A 19,327-nucleotide genomic window follows, 5' to 3' on the forward strand; every position below is an offset into this window, starting at 1 on the left:
TGTCGGTTACTAATACCCCACATAGTAATTTTATATGAACATTAATATGTCAGTTACTAATATCCCACATAGTGATTTTATATGAATATTAATGTGTCAGTTACTAATACCTCACATAGTTGTTTTATATGAATATTAATGTGTCAGTTACTAATATCCCACATAGTGATTTTATATGAATATTAATATCAGTTACTAATACCCCACATAGTGATTTTATATGAATATTAATATCAATTACTAATATCCCACATAGTGATTTTATATCAATATTAATGTCAGTTACTAATATCCCACATAGTAATTTTATATCAATATTAATGTCAGTTACTAATATCCCACATAGTAATTTTATATCAATATTAATGTCAGTTACTAATACCCCACATAGTGATTTTATATGAATATTAATGTGTCAGTTACTAATACCTCACATAGTGGTTTTATATGAATATTAATATCAGTTACTAATATCCCACATAGTGATTTTATATGAATATTAATATCAATTACTAATATCTCACATAGTGATTTTATATCAATATTAATGTCAGTTACTAATATCCCACATAGTAATTTTATATCAATATTAATGTCAGTTACTAATATCCCACATAGTAATTTTATATCAATATTAATGTCAGTTACTAATACCCCACATAGTGATTTTATATGAATATTAATGTGTCAGTTACTAATACCTCACATAGTGGTTTTATATGAATATTAATATCAGTTACTAATATCCCACATAGTGATTTTATATGAATATTAATATCAATTACTAATATCCCACATAGTGATTTTATATCAATATTAATGTCAGTTACTAATATCCCACATAGTAATTTTATATCAATATTAATGTCAGTTACTAATATCCCACATAGTAATTTTATATCAATATTAATGTGTCAGTTACTAATACCTCACATAGTTGTTTTATATGAATATTAATGTGTCAGTTACTAATATCCCACATAGTGATTTTATATCAATATTAATGTCAGTTACTAATACCCCACATAGTGATTTTATATGAATATTAATGTGTCAGTTACTAATACCTCACATAGTGGTTTTATATGAATATTAATATCAGTTACTAATACCCCACATAGTGATTTTATATGAATATTAATATCAATTACTAATATCCCACATAGTGATTTTATATCAATATTAATGTCAGTTACTAATATCCCACATAGTGATTTTATATGAATATTAATATCAATTACTAATATCCCACATAGTGATTTTATATGAATATTAATATGTCAGTTACTAATCCTTTACATGGTGATTTTATATGAATATTAATGTCAGTTACTAATATCCCACATAGTAATTTTATATCAATATTAATGTCAGTTACTAATATCCCACATAGTAATTTTATATCAATATTAATGTGTCAGTTACTAATATCCCACATAGTGATTTTATATGAATATTAATATGTCAGTTACTAATATCCCACATAGTGATTTTATATCAATATTAATGTCAGTTACTAATACCCCACATAGTGATTTTATATGAACATTAATATGTCAGTTACTAATCCTTTACATGGTGATTTTATATGAATATTAATATGTCAGTTACTAATATCCCACATAGTAATTTTATATCAATATTAATGTCAGTTACTAATACCCCACATAGTGATTTTATATGAACATTAATATGTCAGTTACTAATATCCCACATAGTGATTTTATATGAATATTAATGTGTCAGTTACTAATACCTCACATAGTTGTTTTATATGAATATTAATGTGTCAGTTACTAATATCCCACATAGTGATTTTATATGAACATTAATATGTCAGTTACTAATATCCCACATAGTGATTTTATATGAATATTAATATGTCAGTTACTAATACCCCACATAGTGATTTTATATGAATATTAATATGTCAGTTACTAATATCCCACATAGTAATTTTATATCAATATTAATGTGTCAGTTACTAATATCCCACATAGTGATTTTATATCAATATTAATGTCAGTTACTAATACCCCACATAGTGATTTTATATGAACATTAATATTTCAGTTACTAATATCCCACATAGTGATTTTATATCAATATTAATATGTCAGTTACTAATATCCCACATAGTGATTTTATATGAACATTAATGTCAGTTACTAATATCCCACATAGTGATTTTATATGAATATTAATGTGTCTGTTACTAATACCCCACATAGTGATTTTATATCAATATTAATGTGTCAGTTACTAATATCCCACATAGTGATTTTATATGAATATTAATGTGTCTGTTACTAATATCCCACATAGTGATTTTATATCAATATTAATGTGTCAGTTACTAATATCCCACATGGTGAATTTATATCAATATTAATACGTCAGTTACTAATATCCCACATGGTGATTTTATATGAATATTAATGTGTCAGTTACTAATATACCACATGATGATTTCATATGAATATTAATGTCAGTTACTAATATCCCACATAGTGATTTTATATCAATATTAATATATCAGTTACTAATATCCCACATAGTGATTTTATATCAATATTAATATCAGTTACTAATACCCTACATAGTGATTTTATATCAATATTAATATCAGTTACTAAGATCCCACATAGTGATTTTATATCAATATTAATATCAGTTCCTAAGATCCCACATAGTGATTTTATATCAATATTAAGATGTCATTTACTAATATCCCACATGGTGATTTTATATGAATATTAATGTGTCAGTTACTAATATACCACATGATGATTTCATATGAATATTAATGTCAGTTACTAATATCCCACATAGTGATTTTATATGAATATTAATGTGTCTGTTACTAATACCCCACATAGTGATTTTATATCAATATTAATGTGTCAGTTACTAATATCCCACATAGTGATTTTATATGAACATTAGTGTCAGTTACTAATATCCCACAGTGATTTTATATGAATATTAATGTGTCAGTTACTAATACCCCACATAGTGATTTTATATCAATATTAATGTGTCAGTTACTAATATCCCACATAGTGATTTTATATGAACATTAATATTTCAGTTACTAATATCCCACATAGTGATTTTATATCAATATTAATGTGTCAGTTACTAATATCCCACATAGTGATTTTATATGAACATTAATATTTCAGTTACTAATACCCCACATAGTGATTTTATATCAATATTAATATGTCAGTTACTAATATCCCACATTGTGATTTTAAATGAATATTAATGTCAGTTACTAATACCCCACATGGTGATTTTATATGAATATTAATGTCAGTTACTAATACCCCACATGGTGATTTTATGTGATTATTAATGTCAGTTACTAATATCGCACATAGTAATTTTATATCAATATTAATATGTCAGTTACTAATATCCCACATGGTGATTTTATGTGATTATTAATGTCAGTTACTAATATCGCACATAGTAATTTTATATCAATATTAATATGTCAGTTACTAATATCCCACATGGTGATTTTATATCAATATTAATATGTCATTTACTAATATCCCACATCGTGATTTTAAATGAATATTAATGTGTCAGTTACTAATATCCCACATGATGATTTTATATGAATATTAATGTCAGTTACTAATATCCCACATGGTGATTTTATATGAATATTAATGTCAGTTACTAATACCCCACATGGTGATTTTATATCAATATTAATATGTCATTTACTAATATCCCACATCGTGATTTTAAATGAATATTAATGTGTCAGTTACTAATGTCCCACATAGTGATTTTATATCAATATTAATGTGTCAGTTACTAATATCCCACATAGTGATTTTATATCAATATTAATGTGTCAGTTACTAAAACCCCACATAATGCTTTTATATATTAATGTGACAGCTACTAATACTCCACATAGTGATTTTATATGAATATTAATGTGACAGCTACTAATACCCCACATAGTGATTATATATATTAATGTGACAGCTACTAATACCCCACATAGTGATTTTATATGAACATCAATGTGTCAATTACTAATACGCCACACAGTGATTTTGTATGAACATTAATGTGTCAGTTACTAATACCTCACAAACAGAAGGCAGGACTGGAGCCTTCAATCAGCCTTGTTGCCCCGGATCTAGGGAAGGGGAAAAATCAAGCATATTCCAGCTCTGGCTCCCAACTTTGCAGCCCCCTGCTGGATGCCTGCAGGTATGGACACTGTGCTACCTCCTGCCTGGCTGCCCTCCATTATCAAATCCTGATGCTTGCTGTCCAAGCTGACACACAAGTAATGTTCACTCACGTCAGATCTCAGGAGGTGACACGTGCCTGTGCAAAGACTCAAAACCTTGAGTAGAGGAGATGGAGGGGGGCGTTTGGAAACTGCAGTCAACAGGGAGAAGCCACACCTTTTGACAGATACAACGTGAGCCTCTGAGGGGGGAAGAAGAAGGAGGCAGAGAGGAGATGCTGAAAGAAATGAGACTCTAAAAGCACCTTCACCCAAGGTGTTAAAATAGGGCATTAAAATAAACCTAATTAGCCACCACAACCCGGGTTCTAATCAAGCCCAGATTGGCAGGATGAAAAGAGGCTTTCTTCTTGTTTGTAAGGACTCTCTATAAATTGAATTTGGCCAGTTCTTTACCTAGAGAGTGGTCAGAATGTGGAACTCACTACCACAAAGAGTAGTTGAGGCGAATAGCATAGATGCATTTAGGAGGAAACTAGATAAATACTTGAGGGAGAAACGAATGAAAGGTTATGGTAGTAAGGTTAGATGATATAAGGTGGAAGCCTTAATCACCAACATGGACCTGTTGGGTCGAATGGCCTGTTTCTGTGCTGTACATTCTATGTATCAATATATATAGTTCTTTGTTGGCGTGGGATCACAGCACAAAACCGACTTCAATTGCCACTAAATTTAGCAATCTCACTCAGAGATTGCCACAGAGATGGCTTGTGTGCGTGTGTGTGGGTGGGAGGTGGGGGGTTAAGAGTAAAATGGGACAATGGTGCAATGGGGGTGGTGCTCCTCTGAGGTTGGGGCTGATTAGAAGGTACTTTACATCAAACGTGCCTTACCTGACCTAGGTGTTTTTGATACTGAGAACAGGAACCTAACATAAGAACATAAGAAATAGGAGCAGGAGTAGGCCAATCGGCCCCTCGAGCCTGCTCCGCCATTCAATAAGATCATGGCTGATCTGATCCTAACCTCAAATCTAAATTCATGTTCAATTTCCTGCCCGCTCCCCGTAACCCCTAATTCCCTTTACTTCTAGGAAACTGTCTATTTCTGTTTTAAATTTATTTAATGATGTAGCTTCCACAGCTTCCTGGGGCAGCAAATTCCACAGACCTACCACCCTCTGAGTGAAGAAGTTTCTCCTCATCTCAGTTTTGAAAGAGCAGCCCCTTATTCTAAGACTATGCCCCCTAGTTCCAGCTTCACCCATCCTTGGGAACATCCTTACCGCATCCACCCGATCAAGCCCCTTCACAATCTTATATGTTTCAATAAGATCGCCTCTCATTCTTCTGAACTCCAATGAGTAGAGTCCCAATCTACTCAACCTCTCCTCATATGTCCACCCCCTCATCCCCGGGATTAACCGAGTGAACCTTCTTTGTACTGCCTCAAGAGCAAGTATGTCTTTTCTTAAGTATGGACACCAAAACTGTATGCAGTATTCCAGGTGCCGTCTCACCAATACCTTATATAACTGCAGCAATACCTCCCTGTTTTTATATTCTATCCCCCGAGCAATAAAAGCCAACATTCCGTTGGCCTTCTTGATCACCTGCTGCACCTGCATACTAACTTTTTGATTTTCTTGCACTAGGACCCCCAGATCCCTTTGTACTGCAGTACTTTCCAGTTTCTTGCCATTAAGATAATAACTTGCTCTCTGATTTTTCCTGCCAAAGTGCATAACCTCACATTTTCCAATATTGTATTGCATCTGCCAAATCTCCGCCCACTCACCCAGCCTGTCTATATCCCCTTGTAGGTTTTTTATGTCTTCCTCACTCTCTACTTTCCCTCCCATCTTTGTATCATCTGCAAACTTTGATATGTTACACTCGGTCCCCTCCTCCAAATCGTTAATATAGATTGTAAAGAGTTGGGGACCCAGCACCGACCCCTGCAGAACACCACTGGCTACTGGTTGCCAGTCTGAGAATGAACCATTTATCCCAACTCTCTGCTTCCTGTTAGATAACCAATCCTCCACCCATGCCAGAATATTACCCCCAATCCAGTGATTCTTTATCTTGAGCAATAATCTTTTATGTGGCACCTTGTCGAATGCCTTCTGGAAGTCTAAATACACTACCTCCACTGGTTCCCCTTTATCCACCCTGTACGTTATGTCCTCAAAGAACTCAAGCAAATTTGTCAGACATGACTTCCCCTTCGTAAAGCCATGCTGACTTTGTCCTATTAAATTATGTTTATCCAAATGTTCCGCTACTGTCTCCTTAATAATAGACTCCAAAATTTTACCCACCACAGATGTTAGGCGATCTTATTGAAACATATAAAATTGTGAAGGGGCTTGATCGGGTGGATGCGGTAAGGATGTTCCCAAGGATGGGTGAAACTAGAACGAGGGGGCATAATCTTAGAATAAGGGGCTGCTCTTTCAAAACTGAGATGAGGAGAAACTTCTTCACTCAGAGGGTGGTAGGTCTGTGGAATTTGCTGCCCCAGGAAGCTGTGGAAGCTACATTATTTCTGTTTTAAATTTATTTAATGGACAGTTTCCTAGAAGTAAAGGGAATTAGGGGTTACGGGGAGCGGGCAGGAAATTGGACATGATTTTAGATTTGAGGTTAGGACCAGATCAGCCATGATCTTATTGAATGGCGGAGCAGGCTCGAGGGGCCGATTGGCCTACTCCTGCTCCTATTTCTTATGTTCTTATGTTCTAACTGGTCTATAATTTCCAGCCTTCTGCCCACTACCCTTTTTAAATAAGGGTGTTACATTTGCAGTTTTCCAATCTGCCGGGACCTTTGCCGAGTCCAGAGAATTTTGGAAAATTATTACCAAAGCATCCACAATCCCTACTGCCACTTCCCTCAAGACCCTCGGATGTAAGCCATCAGGTCCAGGGGATTTATCCGCCTTGAGTCCCATTAATTTACTGAGTCCCAATTCCTTAGTGATTTTAATCGTATTTAGCTCCTCCCCCCCCTAGAGCCTCCTGTTTGTCCAGTGTTGGGATATTCTTAGTGTCCTCTACCGTAAAGACTGAAACAAAATATTTGTTCAGCATTTTTGCCATCTCCATGTTTCCCACCATTAATTTCCCGGTCTCATCCTCTAAGGGACCTACGTTTGCCTTAGCCACCCTTTTTCTTTTTATATAACTGTAGAAACTCTTGCTATCTGATTTTATAATTTTTGCTAATTTATTTTCATAGAACACCTTCCTTTGATGAGGGAAGATAGATTATGTTCTATTCCCCATCCCTCACCTTCCCTTGATGAGCACAAAAATTCACTGAAAAACTATTTGTAGAATCTCTCTGTGACAATTGACTGAAAATTGATTCTTAATAATCATGGAAGTTATTCTATTAGTTACAGTTATTAGTCTTTCAGTTTTAAGCATTATCACATGGACTATGTGATAGTCTACCCATGCCAACAGATAAAGTTGGCATAAAAATTTGTATAAATCACAAAATAATATTTATGTTACAGGGTATTTCTAATTTGTCTGAGTTGCCCGGTATTACCAGATTCCCAAATGTTCCACCATACTTGGTACTCTGAGTCTGGGTGACTCTCCCTCTATCTCTATAATTAAAATGACCAGATGTCAGAAAGTTGTGGGTTCCAGCTCCACTCCAGAGACTTGAGCACATAATCTAAACTGACAATTGCAGTACTGAGGGAGTGCTGCACTGTTGGAGGTGCCGTCTTTCAGATGAGACGCTGTCTGCCTATTCTGGACGTAAAAGCTTCCTCGGCAGTGTCTGAAGATGAGCAGGGAAATTCTCCCGGTGTCCTGGACAAAATTATTCCTCCCTCAGCCAACAACATCAAAGTAGATTAACTTGCCATTTATTTTGTTGCTCTTTGTGGGACCTTGCTGTGTGCAGTTTTGGCTGCTGCGTTTCCTATACAGGTGGTAGACTATGGGTACATGACTTTGAGACCCTCCCCCTTCACCGTGTCAGCATTCCCTTAATTAACTGAGTGAAAGAAAGTAAAAACTTGCATTTATAAACCACCTTTCACATCTTCAGGACATCCCAAAGAGCTTCACAGGCAATGAATTACTTTTTGAAGTATAGTCGCTGTTGTTATGTAGAAAATGTGGCAGTTAAAATTGCACACATCAAGGTCCCTCAAACAGCAACAAAATGAATGGCGAGTTAATGTGTTTTGGTGACGTTGGTTAAGGGAGGAATGTTGGCCAGGACACCAGGAGAGTTTCCTTGCTTTTCTTCCCTACCACCCATGTTCTCTTTGGAAAAGAAAGCTTTGCTGTGATGACAACTGAGGACCTACCACATTGCGCCACCCAAACAAAATTATGGGGGATTATTACCAAACCACAGTGATGGCTGCATGGTACAAGCGTGGCCTCTGGGTCTATGATTGAACAATGCGCACGCACTGTCCACATATGCAGTCCTTGCACTTTAGGATTGCCTACAGCTGAATGACTAATACAGTCAACTGATTTTTTTTTAAGCTCGTTTTAAAAGATAAATGGTGCAAGTTTAGGTGGATAGATTGGATAGTTCAATGGACCCTGCCTACTTTAGGAGATTTTCAGTCTCCATCATGTTAACTCTCTTTTCTCCCTCCTCTCCCACCCCAAGTGAGTTATTTCCTTACAGACAGGAAGGTAGATGGGTAGTATGTGAGGACATTGAATGTCAGATTTCTTTTCCCCCGTTTCCTTCCCCTCTTCTCCTGGATCCCCATAACTCTAGATAAGGGTACGGTAGCGCAGTAGTTATGTAACTGGACCAGCAATCCAGAGGCCTGGACTAACAATCCAGAGAACGTGAGCTCAATTCCCACGATGGCAGTTTGAGAATTTGTATTCAATTTTAAAAATCTGGAAATAAAAAGTTGGTATCGGTAAAAGTGACCATGAAGTTATTGGATTGTCGAAAAACTCAACTGGTTCACTAAAGTCCTTTAGAGAAGGAAACCTGCCGTCCGTACCCGGTCTGGCTTATAGATGACTCCCGCACTCTCAACTGCCTTCTGAAATGGCCAAGCAAGCCACAGAGTTGGCAACTAGGGATGGGTAATAAATGCCGGCCTTGCCAGCGACGTCCTCAGCCTAAGAATGAATTTGTAAAAATCTCCAGTATAGGCATCGGCTGCATTCCCAATACCTCGCTAAAGTGGCCGTTTTTCAAGTGTGAATGAAGCTAAACAGGGACAGATTTTCCTGTTGCAGCAAATGGATGAAAATTATGTGTCAAGGATTGCACGGCCATAAAGTAGTCTGCCCGATATTGGACAGGAATGACTCCTTTAGTATTTGTTAAAGTAGGAGATCAACACGCAATGATGGAACAAAAGGCCACAATAGAATAATCATTCGTGGACTCTAGATGGAGTGGGCTAGATGGTGCCGAACGGTCTTTCCTCACTCCACACTTTGTGTTCTAATGTCTGTTTAAGATAGGTGAGAATCAGGCACACTCTATACGCTGCTGCACAGCTAAATCCAAACAATTGGGTTTGTTGACATTTGGCATGCGGCTCGGCTTTGCCGACATCCTCAGATTGTTCAAATGGAGGTGACAGAGAGGAGACCTTAATGGCTTACAGGATAGTTAATAGTTAATGGTATAGAAAAGGGAAATCTTGAACACTACTTCAAATTAAGCCATGACAGTAGGATCTGGTTGGGGGGGGGGGGGGGCGGTGGTGGGTGCTAAAGGACAAATTTAGAACTTGCATCTGGAAGTTCTTCACACAAAGAACAACCATCATATGGAATGGATCTGGGTAGGATAGTAGAAGTAAAGGCCTTGGGATCATTCAACAGACTGTTAAAGGCTGTGATGGGCAAACTGTAGGTTTATGTGTGCATGAATTTGTAGATGATACTAAGTCAGAAGTGTAAAAAGGAAGCAGAAAGTTGCAAAACCAATTAGATAGATTAAGCGAGTGGGTGGAGGGATGGTTGATAGATACTTAGAAAGTAAGGGTATTAAGGGACATGGAGAAAGGGCAGTGAATTGGGATTAAAAAGATAAAAGCTGCCACATTAATAAAATGGTGGAGCAGGTTCAATGGCTGTGCGGCCAACTCCTGTTCCTATTGGTAAAGATGGGCTGAATGGCCTTCCTCACCCGTATCTATCTTGTGATCATGTGTCCGAGTGACTTGATTTGCTGGTGTAAACGAAGGATAACAAATTGAAATAGCTAATCTCTTGAATAAGCAGGACTGTCACATTCAACGTCACAAAAGGAAGATAATAATTTTCATTGAGATCTTAGGCCTGCTTTTCCGTTGTATTGCTAGGTTAACATTACAGTAACCCACTTCTAGAACTGAATATACATGATGGTTCTATCATTACTGTGCAGCGCAGGAAGTCTCACACTGAGATACTAATTATGAACACAGGCTAATTGCTAATTTAATTGCCCTACACCACTGATCCATTTCTAGCTTGCACCAATGTTACCTGACTTAATCAGCCCAATCCCAGTAGTTGGACGGCTAGTTGTGGCCCTTTGTGTTGCCTTCAGCTATGCCAGTGCACCGAAAGCGTTTAGAGAAGTGCTTTAGTATCGCAGTAAGTCCAAATTATTCAAAACCTCTGCAAAGAGAAGTGATCCATTTTGAGTTGGTTGCCCTTGAATCTATTTACATTGAGGCGGATTCTGCAGAACCAGCACAAAAATCAATCGCACGCTCCACCATTTCTACACCTTCTCCGATAGCCAGCTAAAGGACCAGTGTGAAAGCTACACAACCAGAAGAATGGAAGGCCATCACTGGCAGTGCAGGTATAAACTACCACCTTACTGCCAGAGACAGCAGGGTCACCTCATGTTCCTGACCAAATAGCCTTTTCTTGCTCTATTTCAGCCTCACCTGATGTACCCAACCAAATAGCCTTTTCTTGCTCTATGCGTTCTCACCGCCTTAATGAGGTTTGTTTTGTTTTCTTTTAACCAGACTTTCTAAAGTGGCTGCCCCACCTTAACATCTCCCCCCCCCCCCCCCCACACACCTTACAGGATCTATAATAATAGATTTACTGAACAAATTGATCGAACAGACCAATAAAGTGGCTTTTAACATGCAGTAAAACCCAGATGCCACTTGTCAATTTGTTACCTCACTAATAATCTCCATTCATGGTCAACAGGACCTGGCCAATAAAGTTTGCTTGCTGCTTTTATTTGAACTCTAAATGTCAGGTTGCTCTAAGAAGAGAGTATTTTGTAGAACAATTTCTGTATAAAAGGCTTATTATCAACATGTCCATCTGCTAATGGCAATAATCCATTATGTTTTAGACTGGAATAGGAGACCTTGAGCTGATTAAATAAATCCCTTGCCTGTGCCTCATTCTTCAATCAATGCTGTGTTTTACTGCAGCACAATAAACAGCCTGTACACGATGTACTCAGGTGCACCTCATCCATCCCAGGGAAAAATAAAACTCTTAACACGCAGGCTAGTGGCAGAGGTTCTTGTTTTATGAGAGTTATTATATATTTTATTTTTCACCCACACAATTTGACAAGCATATCAATTTTAGAGTAAAGTTCGTGTTTTAGAAAGACTCCAATCCCAGACTGACCGTTTCTCGGTCCAAGTGGAGTTTGTATTGCCAGGGTTTTTTTATATAAATCGGCAGGTGCAACTTCGATAGTTTCAGGTCTTAGAATCTTCTTTTAAACAAAACACACATAGAACGTTAATTTTCTCAGGAAGGTAAAAGGGCCGCAAGAGAGCATCGTGTTCGAGCTGGCATCGCCGGTCCCAAAACCATCAAAACAAGGTGGTGAAATTATCCGTGGTGGCTGTTTCGACAAAGCAGCTTTTTAAGCGGCAGTTGGTGGCGCTCGACTCTCGCCTCGGAGCTGGGTTCCAGCTCCGCCCCAAGGTTGTTGCTTAAAAGGGCCAATTCTCCGCGTCGCTGGTGAGCCTCACCCGCCGGCCACGCATGTGGGGAAATCATAGGCGGCAGCACCGTGATCCGGACAAAAAAAAGAACATGGGCACTTCCCCCCTCCCCCAGCCCACCCACACTATTTGAAAAGCAACAGGCTGGCCAACATTCTTCCCTCAACCACCAACAAAGAACCAGATTGACCAGCCACTTGCCTCATTGCTGTTTGTGGGATCTTTCTGTGCCAAAAATGTCTGCTGCCTTTGCCCACATAACTGCACTTTAGAGCAATTAATCATACGTGCAAGCACTTCACGATGTGATAAGTTGCTCTGTAAGTCTTTTATTATAAGGTTTTAGTAGCCAAAGATTGAGACATCCCTGGGAGAAGGGTCCCGCTTAAAACATTAACCCAGCGTTCTCTTTCCTAACCTGATTGGCCATTTATTTATTTTAAAATTGTTTTAGCATGCAGTAAATTAGCAAATATTTCACGTCTTTTGCCCCCACTTACCCATAATACCTGAACATCTCCTCCTCCATCCTTCCTGAAAACCCTTGTGACGCACCCTTGCAGTGGCCTTTGATTTCCCTCCACTCCACTCCTATTACCTTCAGCCACCACATCCCTCTCATTTTCAGCTTCCTCCCGAGATCACTCTTCCCCTCTTCCGAAAACCTCCTCCAAACACGTGCCTTCGGGCACCCTCCTAACGCCTGCTCAGTTTCTGACTCTCCCCCTGTAAAACACCTCGAGGCATTTAGTTAAGTCAGAAGCATTGTATGAATACAAGCAGTTGGCCTCAGCCCAGTATTATCTGAAAAAGGTGTATCGATGTAGTCCCTCTAACCCAGAGGTCTTTGAACTCCAGGGGTTCCGCACCATCATCGAGTTTCCGTATTTTTGATTTCTTAGACTATTACTTTTGTTGCTGTGTACTTTGAATAGCTGACACTCCCTTGCGGAATTCAGGACAGGGCCTCTCCACCTGCGTCAGTATTTGCAGGGGTTTGAAAGCCTGAGCTCAGACTGGACGGGAGACTAACAAACGTCATCTCTTTTTTGGGTTTGCAGTGTTCTGGAGTCTGCAGTACGAGAGGGGCAGCAACCTGATCGTTCTCCGCAGCCTCCTGTGGCTCGGCTTCACTTTCTTCCACGTGCCCAACACGTCTCAGTTTGGCTCCGTCTACATAGGCCTGGGCGAGAAGAACATGGACTTTCCATTCATGGTGTGACGTTCCTATGAATCCCAAAACCCAGCGGAACTCAATGAGACGGGGCCAAGTCCAGTCTCTCACTTTAATTGACATATACAGCAAATGCAATTTGATTTAATATTACATGCACACTGTTGGCAATCAATGACATCTCTCTATATTTCAATAAATGTTACTTGAACACCCCTCCATGTGCTGTGAATGATTTGTTTGTTCATAAAAAGTGTAAAAGTATTGTGGCAAGTCAGCCTGCACCAGAGTCCACGTCAGTGTTTCGTGTAACAGGGTCTCTTCCCGTAGACAATATTATTCTTCATTATTGGGTCTCCCACAGGCATGCGGACCTTACACCACTTGAGGCCTTTCTTCCAGATGGGTTTCACTGAATCGATCGACCATCGAGTAAGGTATCTATTTAAAAAAAGATGTATTTTATTATTTGTACTTGCAGAGGTCCCAGGCTGTTTTGCACGGTGAGACAGAGGATACGATGAAGTGTCGTCTTTGTAACAGCTAAAATTTGACACACTGCACGCAAGACTTATTATAGATTGATAGATATTTTATAGTTATGTCAGCAAACTAGAGACGCCCTGACGGCTCAGTGGGTTTAAGCAGTGAGTAGATACTGAGCCATACAGAGACCAGGAAGATCCCATGTTTGATTCCCATTCTATGCCGAGTTAGCTCCTCTCAGCCAGAGCAGCACTCGGTACACTACAATAGTCTAATGCCACTCATGGGCAAAGCTCACATCTGAATAACTGCTGCTCAAACAAGATGCCCAGGGGGGTGGGCGGGTCTGCCGCCTCCTGGAACTGCACACCAGTAAGGTGGCTCCAAGGGAGAAAAGTTAGTGAAGATTTTTTTTAAAACTCAGCCAGCTATATGACCATTGGGGGCGGAGGAAACATAGCGAAGTCCAACCCTGTGCTCGTGCGACGTCCACAATGCACTTTCCAGCAGGAGTCAATGGAACAGAACCCTGATGTATGCCCCCCACCCTCCCCCTCTCTAATCAAAGGAAATGAGGCCAAATTTATTGCCTCAATTGCTGCTCCGGATGAGAAGAACCAGGAACTGAACCCTGAACACTGCTGGCCAGATGACCATTTGAGGCAGCAGGGGAGAGCTGTCCTATGAGTTTTATTGAGTACCAGGCAATATATGTCTGAATGGCTGATAAATCAACGAGTCGTGCAGTGGCATGATACACTGCAGTTAAATCATACTCATTAATAACTGTTTTTCGAAATACCTTCCGCCTCACACTGAAAACACAGTCATTAATAGCTGCTGTGAAAATAACTTCCTTTCCTTTTAAAAAGTGGATAACCTTTAGGAGTTCATTACTGCAGCTTATAAAAGATAAAAAATGTTAAAGAATAACATGGGAGCAGCTGGTTAATTCCCCCAGTCTGCAATAAAGTACTTTTAATACACTTATCCAATGCTTGACTCAACTAGTTTAATCCCACAAAGGGAGAGGAAAAATATATCACTTGTGTCAATCTTAGTTGCTGCAATTTATTAAAAACATATAAAAAAAATTATATCCACGTCTACTATTTCAATGATGCTTCCTCAAGTTAAGGCACGCTCCCCTTGCAATCAGCTGCTGTCTGCTTGAGTAAGTCAGACTGAAATCTATCTATCCTCAGCTGGTAGCACTCTAGCCTCAGTAAGGAGGCTGTGGCTTTAAGCCCCAATCCAGGCTAACAGTCCAGCGGAGGACTGAGCAAAAGCTGCAGTTTTGGAGGTGTCGTCCTTCTGATCACAAGGTTCAGGTGGAAGTTACACATCGCTTGCCATTATTGGAAGAGCACAGAGTTCTCACTCTGCTCTGGAACTCCATCCTGAAACCTCTCCACCACTCTCTCCCCCTTTAATTAAAACCTACCTCTTTGACCAAGCTTTTGGTCACCTATCCTAATATTTCCTTATGTGGCTGTTAAATTTTGTTTGATAATCGCTCCCATGAAGCACCCTGAGATGATTTACTACGTGAAAGGCACTATATAAATGCAAGTATTGTTTTTGTTGTCCTATCCATCTCGGCCTCCTCCCGATATCCCCACCATCACAGAAGCCAGTCTTCAGCCAATTCGATTCACTCCACGTGATATCAAGAAACGGCTGAGTGCACTGGATACAGCAAAGACTATGGGCTCCGACAACATCCCAGCTGTAGTGCTGAAGACTTGTGCTCCAGAACTAGCTGCGCCTCTAGCCAAACTGTTCCAGTACAGCTACAACACTGGCATCTACCCGACAAAGTGGAAAATTGCCCAGGTATGTCCTGTCCACAAAAAGCAGGACAAATCCAATCTGGCCAATTACCACCCCATCAGTCTACTCTCAATCATCAGCAAAGTGATGGAAAGTGTCGTCGACAACGCTATCAAGCGGCACTTACTCATCAATAACCTGCTCACCGATGCTCAGTTTGGGTTCCGCCAGGACCACTCGGCTCCAGACCTCATTACAGCCTAGGTCCAAACATGGACAAAAGAGCTGAATTCCAGAGGTGAGGTGAGAGTGATTGCCCTTGACATCAAGGCAGCATTTGACCGAGTGTGGCATCAAGGAGCCCTAATAAAATTGAAGTCAATGGGAATTAGGGGGAAAACTCTCCAGTGGCTGGAGTCATACCTAGCACAAAGGAAGATGGTAGTGGTTGTTGGAGGCCAATCATCTCAGCCCCAGGACATTGCTGCAGGAGTTCCTCAGGGCAGTGTCCTAGGCCAACTATCTTCAGCTGCTTCATCAATGACCATCCCTCCATCATAAGGTCAGAAATGGGGATGTTCGCTGATGATTGCACAGTGTTCAGTTCCATTCGCAACCCCTCAAATAATGAAGCAGTCTGAGCCCGCATGCAGCAAGACCTGGACAACATCCAGGCTTGGGCTCATAAGTGGCAAGTAACATTCGCGCCAGACAAGTGCCGGGCAATGACCACCTCCAACAAGAGAGAGTCTAACCACCTCTCCTTGACATTCAACGGCATTACCATCGCCGAATCCCCTACCATCAACATCCTGGGGGTCACCATTGACCAGAAACTTAACTGGACCAGCCATATAACTACTGTTGCTACAAGAGCAGGCTGGGTATTCTGCGGCGAGTGACTCACCTCCTGACTCCCCAAAGCCTTTCCACCATCTACAAGGCACAAGTCAGGAGTGCGATGGAATACTCTCCACTTGCCTGGATGAGTGCAGCTCCAACAACACTCAAGAAGCTCGACACCATCCAGGACAAAGCAGCCCGCTTGATTGGCACCCCATCCACCACCCGAAACATTCATGAGAACATAAGAAATAGGAGCAGGATTAGGCCAATCGGCCCCTCGAGCCTGCTCCGCCATTCAATAAGATCATGGCTGATCTGATCCTAACCTCAAATCTAAATTCATGTCCAATTTCCTGCCCGCTCCCCGTAACCCCTAATTCCCTTTACTTCTAGGAAAATGTCTATTTCTGTTTTAAATTTATTTAATGATGTAGCTTCCACAGCTTCCTGGGGCAGCAAATTCCACAGACCTACCACCCTCTGAGTGAAGAAGTTTCTCCTCATCTCAGTTTTGAAAGAGCAGCCCCTTATTCTAAGATTATGCCCCCTAGTTCTAGTTTCACCCATCCTTGGGAACATCCTTACCGCATCCACCCGATCAAGCCCCTTCACAATCTTATATGTTTCAATAAGATCGCCTCTCATTCTTCTGAACTCCAATGAGTAGAGTCCCAATCTACTCAACCTCTCCTCATATGTCCACCCCCTCATCTCCGGGATTAACCGAGTGAACCTTCTTTGTACTGCCTCGAGAGCAAGTATGTCTTTTCTTAAGTATGGACACCAAAACTGTATGCAGTATTCCAGGTGCCATCTCACCAATACCTTATATAACTGCAGCAATACCTCCCTGTTTTTATATTCTATCCCCCTAGCAATAAAAGCCAACATTCCATTGGCCTTCTTGATCACCTGCTGCACCTGCATACTAACTTTTTGATTTTCTTGCACTAGGACCCCCAGATCCCTTTGTACTGCAGTACTTTCCAGTTTCTCGCCATTAAGATAATAACTTGCTCTCTGATTTTTCCTGCCAAAGTGCATAACCTCACATTTTCCAATATTGTATTGCATCTGCCAAATCTCCGCCCATTCACCCAGCCTGTCTATATCCCCTTGTAGGTTTTTTATATCCTCCTCACTCTCTACCTTCCCTCCCGTCTTTGTATCATCTGCAAACTTTGATATGTTACACTCGGTCCCCTCCTCCAAATCGTTAATATAGATTGTAAAGAGTTGGGGACCCAGCATTGACCCCGCGGAACACCACTGGCTACTGGCTGCCAGTCCGAGAATGAACCATTTATCCCAACTCTCTGCTTCCTGTTAGATAACCAATCCTCCACCCATGCCAGAATATTACCTCCAATCCAGTGATTCTTTATCTTGAGCAATAATCTTTTATGTGGCACCTTGTCGAATGCCTTCTGGAAGTCTAAATACACTGCGTCCACTGGTTCCCCTTTATCCACCCTGTACGTTATGTAAACTCCCTTCACCACCGACACACAGTGGCTGCAGTGTGTACCATCCACCGGATGCACTGCAGCAACTTGCCAAGGCTTCTTCGACAGCACCTCCCAAACCCACGACCTCTACCACCTGGGACAAGAGCAGCAGGCACATGGGAACAACACCACCTGCACGTTCCCCTCCAAGTCACACACTATCCCGATTTGGAAATATATCGCCATTCCTTCATCGTCGCTGAGTCAAAATTCTGGAACTCCCTAACAGCACTGTGGGTGAACCTTCACCACACAGACTGCAGCGGTTCAAGAAGGCGGCTCACCACCACCTTCTCAAGGGCAATTAGGGATGGGCAATAAATGCCGGCCTTGCCAGCGACGCCCACATCCCATGAATGAATCAAAGAAAAATCCAGCACTTCTCCCTCAAGCAACACCCATCAGAAACAGATTCATTTGGCCAATCATCTAATTGCTGTTTGTGGAATCTTGCTGTGCAAAATGCTGCCAAATGTGCTCATGTAAAAAGTCATTGTATTTAAAGTACCACTCTATGTAAGTGGTTTGAGACATTTGAGACGTGATAATTGCTATGTAAAGGCAAGTCTTTCCTTTTAAAGACACGTACAGTTAAGTCATGTGCCTGGACAGGATTTCATTCACAATGCAACAGTGGTCAGATCTGTAACATCAACAGGTGCTTTTGCACTGGGCTGTTTTCGTTCACATTCTGAGAGCTGGGTCTTGATGTCTCACCCAAATAAATCCTTTTCCCTTATCCCAGGGGCAGATTCCTAGACTTGGTGTTTTGTGGTCTAGGAGTCTGCCGCCAAGATAAAGGAACTGGATTTAGCCGTGTAAATGCCCAGAACCAGCTCCTGGAGCATAAAGTCCCCAAAAATCCAAACTAAAAGCAGCTCCAGACTACCTGGTGAGACCTTTAAAAACCAAAGCTCTTTCTTCTGTATTTAATCCTTTGGATCGGCTACCAGAGCTGAATGTATGGGCTTGTGCCCAATTAAACATTTCAGATTCTTCAATCTAATCCACATCATACAAAATATGGCCCACACAAACGGGACACGAGTTCAACGAGCTGATTCCGTAGTGAGGAATGAGTCTGCAGCATTGAGAATCAGATGTCATTTAATTCCCTGAATGGGTTACATACACCTTTTGTAACATATAAAGCAACCAGCCATTGCATATTTAATAAATTGGGTTAAATGGCTGATGGAAGAACATCTGAATGTCAGGATGAGAAAAGAAGCACTCTCACTAGGCTTATATCACTGCAACCACCAGTACTTCACCTAACCAACTACAGGAGCTAACACAGGCTTACACTATTCTCTGAAGATCACTCCGTTGATTCTCTCAACCTCATTCAGCCCAACTCCAGTC

General features: G+C 40.4%; 2 protein-coding genes across 2 annotated transcripts in view; one reads left to right on the plus strand and one right to left on the minus strand.

The window, feature by feature from the left end:
- rsph9 (radial spoke head component 9) overlaps positions 1–13,565 on the plus strand; it is a 46,655-nt gene extending 33,090 nt beyond the window's left edge. Inside the window, exon 5 of the mRNA XM_067985174.1 lies at positions 13,237–13,565. Within this exon, the coding sequence (XP_067841275.1) occupies positions 13,237–13,397 (161 nt within the window). The 3' untranslated portion in view covers positions 13,398–13,565. The remainder of the gene's footprint in view (positions 1–13,236) is intronic.
- Positions 13,448–19,327, minus strand: part of mrps18a (mitochondrial ribosomal protein S18A) — a 72,803-nt gene continuing 66,923 nt past the window's right edge. Inside the window, exon 6 of the mRNA XM_067985175.1 lies at positions 13,448–13,790. Coding sequence (XP_067841276.1) covers positions 13,646–13,790 — 145 coding nt within the window. The 3' untranslated portion in view covers positions 13,448–13,645. The remainder of the gene's footprint in view (positions 13,791–19,327) is intronic.

This window comes from Heptranchias perlo, chromosome 5, assembly GCF_035084215.1.
Source record: "Heptranchias perlo isolate sHepPer1 chromosome 5, sHepPer1.hap1, whole genome shotgun sequence".
NCBI lineage: Eukaryota > Metazoa > Chordata > Chondrichthyes > Hexanchiformes > Hexanchidae > Heptranchias > Heptranchias perlo.